Consider the following 5,497-nt stretch of genomic DNA (forward strand, 5'->3'; position numbering starts at 1 on the left):
AAAATATAAACATTGTTGGATCTAATTAATTTTCTACAGTTTATTCATAAATTTGTAATTAAAACTAAATTCATTTACAAAGTGTTTTTGAATGCTAGAGAATTTTATAACGTTTCTGAATGACATTAGAAATCATCAATATGCAAATAAAAGTTTAAACTGGAGGAAATAACATGAGTATATATTATTTAAAATGATTGAACGTTATTCTTCTAAAAAGCAGAATGTTTAAATATTAACGTATTTTGCGAAGAGTACAAATTAAAAATAATCCTTAAGCTGTCAAATTTGACATAAAATAAAATTTGTATCCAAAATCACAACTTTAGTATGAAATATAAATAAGTTGCTTGTCATTTTCCTATAAAATCAGAAAATATAGTGAATTTTGAAAAAACTTCAAGTATACATGCATAATTGAATCGCTTGTAGTTTTTCTGTAATCTTAAATTAGAAATTTCACTCTTCAAACTACATTTATCAAATGTTGTGAGTCCAAGGGTAGAGTAAAAAAATAACATTTTTTCTAATCTATTCTAAAGGATAGGATGCATCATCCATATGTGGTGGGTCGCTCGATAATATTTTGAAGGACAATATGAAAAGATCAACGTTGAATGCGTACACGATAATCAGATATGAACATTGGATACTGTCAAAACAAAAATTTCTCTCCATTCTTCGGAGACTTCCATGGGAAGGGAGCAGGACATTTAGTAATTCAATTACGAACGACTGATTGATTATGTAAGGGTTGCAGACGGTCCAGAGAAAAAGCGAACGATGAGAGGGAGGGTGGAAGGTATGGGGTGGTCCACGTGTCCGTAATTATTATACATCGTCCGTAATGATATAATAAAACGGGAGACCGCGAAATAATCACATAACCGTATCAATTGATGCCTAATAACAGCGCCGGGAGATGGCAGATAATAACCGTGGGGTGCATGCTTGATCGTCGCGTATTGTGTTCGGAACCCCAACGGTCGCCACCGCCGCCTCCATCCGAAATTACTATGCCCGAGCCTCGGCACTCTTCCACGTCCACCCCCGGTTGCGTCATTTACGTGTGTGTATGGGGAGGGCGGACGTGTGTTGTGACACGTTTAACTCGGTTATCTAAGCGAAATGCAATTCGCAAACAACGCACATGTTCGAAAAATCGTTGATCCCGTTTTTCCAGAGAAGCGTGGGCGGTCGGCGAAGCGAGAGAGAAAAAGAGGATATAGGAAAGTGAGAGAGAGAGAGAGATAGAAAGGAAGGAAGGACGGTCCTTCGAGGAGGGTTTTGAGGCGGTTTTCGCTGCGAGAACAAGCGAAAATCAGAGAGAGCCGTGCTCGTAACTCAATCAACGTCGCCGAGGCGGAGGTGGCGGCGGCGGCGGAAAGGGTGAGGCGTCGCAGGATTTGCTGAATCCCCCCCTCATCGCAGGATTCGCAACTTTTTGGCAAACAATAAAATCCCCCTGGCGCCGGTAAAACTTTCTGTTTTCTTTCCATGTCTGTTCATTCCGTCCACCTATACACATAAACACACATTTATATATATATATAAAACTTTTTTTTTTCTTCTTTTGCTCCACGTGTAAGATCCCAAGGAAATTATACAGCAATTTCGAAACCATAAACCGCCCCATCCGCTAATGATCCGGCAATCAGAGAAATTGATACATTTTAACATCATCGTAATTGCTACTCGTGTTTCTTTTTTCTTGTTTCCTTCTTCTCTTATTTGCTCTGCGCGCCCGTACTTTTACAGCTCGCTGATTGTAATTATAGACTTTGGAGTTTGTGAATAAAAATGTGCCATAAAAATCTACAGATAGCCAACTCTTATTATTTATTACATTGTTTATAATGTATTCTACGAGTGCGCTTAATCTACTTTAATATTGTTCAGGTCTCGTTGCTACCGTCCAATCTCCTCTAGATTCATACATTTGCAACTTAATATAACATTTCAAAAGTAAAATTGTATACAAAGAAGGCAGGTTTTAAAAATTTAACAATTATCTTTTTTAATTATTCAACAATTTATTGCATTGAAATTGCAACTTCAAGTTTTGAAACATTTGTAAAGCAAATAAATAAGTATTTATTTAATGAAAACCTGTTAACCGTAATTCCATTATTTTATACACCAATTAATATTACTATATTCATACCTTTATAATCGTTTTGTAATATATTGCTAATTAATTACAACAACTTTATAGGAAAAATATAGTAATTATTTTAATAATATTTCTAGTTCAATATAGTAAGTAAACATATATTTATAGATAAATACTTTAAAATGTGGATTTGAAATGATACCAACTACTTAAAATATTGGTATTTAAAAAGTATTGGTATTTAAAAGTTCTGAGCGTTTTTCATTACATGACTTTAGTGAGCATCTTATCATCATTCTATAATGCTACTTAAAGGCGATATAACGCTTTAAAAAAGTTCTTTTGACAGTTTTATGTTTAGTGAATCCAGTTTTGTGTTAGAGCGTTCCAAAATGGAGGTAAAAAAGAGAAAATTCGATACATTCTTCTGTTGTTTATGCAACAGTAAACCGTTGGTTCCAATGCTCCCTTCTGGTAATATGGACGTCTAAAATGAGACATTTCTGGTAGGCCAATCGTCGAAAATGTTGATAAAATTATGGAAATCGTCGAGTTGGATCGGCATGCGAGCACTTATTTAATTGCTTATTCAGTTTAACATTTGGAACCATTTGCATTTGGAAAGCTCCATGTATGAGACAAAACGCTCAGAAGTCTTTACTTCGATATACAGTAGAACCTCGCTTAACGAGTTTAATCCGTTCCAAAATTTCCGGATTTTCACTCGTATAGTGAAACATATTCAAAAATTCTCATAATATGTGTACACAAGTTTTAAAAATAATGAAGAAAGCGCACACTCCGAGAATTCTTTTCTCATCGTCACTCTTTATGCGAAATGTCGCTCGTTAAACGAGTCATTTTTAGTACAATTCATTTGGCTCGTTAAGCGAGGTTTCACTGTATCAGTTTTTGAACATTACATCAAAATGGTGGATTCGCCGGGGAAATGAATTTCAGTTTATCATTGTAATCAAACCAAAACACGTTTACTTATTGAAATAATTGTATTAACACTGATTAAAAGATGTTAATATTTCTATAATCTACAATATTATTAGAATCATCAATATATTGCGCAACTTGTGGAGCATAGGAGGAATAATTGCCTGAAGACATAATAGACGCCATCTACCTAAAGTAACGTGCACTTCTTGGAGCAAAAGTAGCAATCTGTAATAAACTGTATAACATTGCTGAATTAGTAAATAGTATAAATATATAATTAATAATATTTGTAACATGAGAAAAAGTAACAGAATCTATTATTCATTCACTTTTAAAGTAATAAATGTATTTATTTTTAGTTTGTCACTAATAAATAAAATATTTACACTATTATATAATAGTGACAACCGAAAGACCGTCTATTGAAAGCCCGACGTTCGAAATACCGAGTGTATCGAAATCCCGACTACCATAATCCCGACAATCAAAATCCCGACGTATCGAAATCCCGAATATATCTAAATCCTACACTACCATAATCCCGACAATCAAAAAATCTCGACTATATCTAAATCCCGACTACCATAATAATTTTATTGTAGACTATATCAGAATCTCTACAACCATAATCCCGAAAATCAAAATCCCGACTATACTAAAATGCCGACACTTGAAATCCCGACTATGTCAAAATCTCGACTATATCTAAATCCCGACTACCATAATTCTGACAATCAAAATCCCGACTATATCAAAATCCGGACTACCATAAAAATCCCGAGACTATGACATTTTAGAGAAAAAAAACATAATGTTTAGAAAAAAAAGTTTTGAATAAAATTTAATAATGATTAAGATTCCAGACGTTGTTGCTTTGAAATATTCAATTTAACCGAAAACTTGCAATGAAATTGTTTTAAACTAAATGGCAAATCGTTTTTTTTTACTGTAATACCATGCAGAAATCCATTTTTTACTAAAACTTGTAGCATTTTGTAATTTCTTTTCCATAATTATTGTGTTGTGTCCAACCATTATTATTATAATTGTTATTATTAATATAGTGTATTAACGAACTAGAGACATCCACGGCGTCTCTTAGTCGCATTATTATATAAACATATACATCAGCATAAAGGAATCTCTACCGTGATCCCAGTTCGATACATTTTAATATAAACAAAGGAGACCAAGCGTAAACATTCCCATCGATACTCTTGTACCTTTACTCCGGATTCAAGTAATTATTATAAACACATAATGATCATTACACGTTCAATCGTAATCAATCATATTTTTCATATAAACAGATGCATAGGATTTTGTCCCGGTGTTATAATAAACAAAACCACCGAGGCCGAATCCCGTCGGAACGGTTAATCATCAATATATACAAACCCTACTCCCGATCACAACTCCCACCCCGTATTAATAAGAATTTACTTTATAACTAGAATAAGTATTTAGAATTAGTCTCAGAAAAACCTTCAAAGACTAATGGAGTCTCAGTAAAACCTTTAAAGACGCATAAAGTCTTAGTCAATCTTTTAAAGTAGAAGGAATTCAATAGGTTTTATACAAGACAATGTATTGTTTAAAACCTATTGAATTCCTTCAACTGAGACTCCACAACGACAACACCAGATAGTATTCCACTCTGTCCAGAATTCCATTCCTGGGACACGACAATTGAATGCAATAATAGCTATAAAAATATAATAGAACACGTTTATTAACATGTAAGAATAATAAGTGTGTTCAATAACAACTTAAAAGTATATTTTTTCACTTATTTTAATGCAATTATGTAATGTTGAATGGTATGTAATGTTTGTATCATTTATCTTTATCGCTCTAGTGGCGCAATTGGTTAGCGCACGGTACTTATAAGACAGTAAGTCGTGAGCCATGCCGGGGTTGTGAGTTCGAGCCTCACCTAGAGCATTCTTTTGTATTATTTATATTTTAAATGTTACATTTAACTCAGCCATGTTGTTACACTTTAAATCAAATACAATTTCATATTAACGAATGAGAACGTCTGAAAGTTTTGCGATGAATTATTATAGCGGGGTTTAGTTGTAGGCAACTTAATATACATACCACCAATATCGACTGGTATTTTATTTGCTAATATTGGTAATCGTACACAACAAATGATTTTTTTTTGCATTTCATTGTTGGTAACATTAGTTGCCAAAGCATGTTTTCTGTATAACCAAAGATTGAATATCATTTGTTGTTAACTAAACGTAACTTGTTAACAGAATTTGCTTAAGATGGGTAAGAAAGGTAAAGACAAGAAGAAAGGTAAAGGTGCTGAGAAGACAGCGCTGAAAACTGAAAAGAAATTGGCAAGCAAACAAAAGAAAGAGTTGGAAGCAATTGGAGAGGTAAGTCATTTGAAAATTATTTAAATAATTGTTAATAACAAAC

General features: G+C 33.4%; 1 protein-coding gene and 1 non-coding gene across 2 annotated transcripts in view; both read left to right on the forward strand.

Annotated features, from left to right (window-relative positions):
* The first annotated feature begins 4,912 nt into the window (after positions 1-4,912).
* On the forward strand, positions 4,913-5,005 carry Trnai-uau. Its single transcript is given in 2 exon segments — positions 4,913-4,950; positions 4,970-5,005. It is a non-coding gene; the product is annotated as a tRNA-Ile (tRNA).
* Positions 5,006-5,243: 238 nt separating this feature from the next.
* LOC108569295 (kelch domain-containing protein 4) overlaps positions 5,244-5,497 on the forward strand; it is a 1,919-nt gene continuing 1,665 nt past the window's right edge. The window contains 1 exon segment of the mRNA XM_017930801.1: positions 5,244-5,497. This exon segment is cut by the window's right edge and continues 131 nt beyond it. Within this exon segment, the coding sequence (XP_017786290.1) occupies positions 5,341-5,497 (157 nt within the window). The 5' untranslated portion in view covers positions 5,244-5,340.

The sequence above is a fragment of the Nicrophorus vespilloides genome, unplaced genomic scaffold (assembly GCF_001412225.1).
Source record: "Nicrophorus vespilloides isolate i.1.1-1 unplaced genomic scaffold, Nicve_v1.0, whole genome shotgun sequence".
Taxonomy (NCBI): Eukaryota; Metazoa; Arthropoda; class Insecta; order Coleoptera; family Silphidae; genus Nicrophorus; species Nicrophorus vespilloides.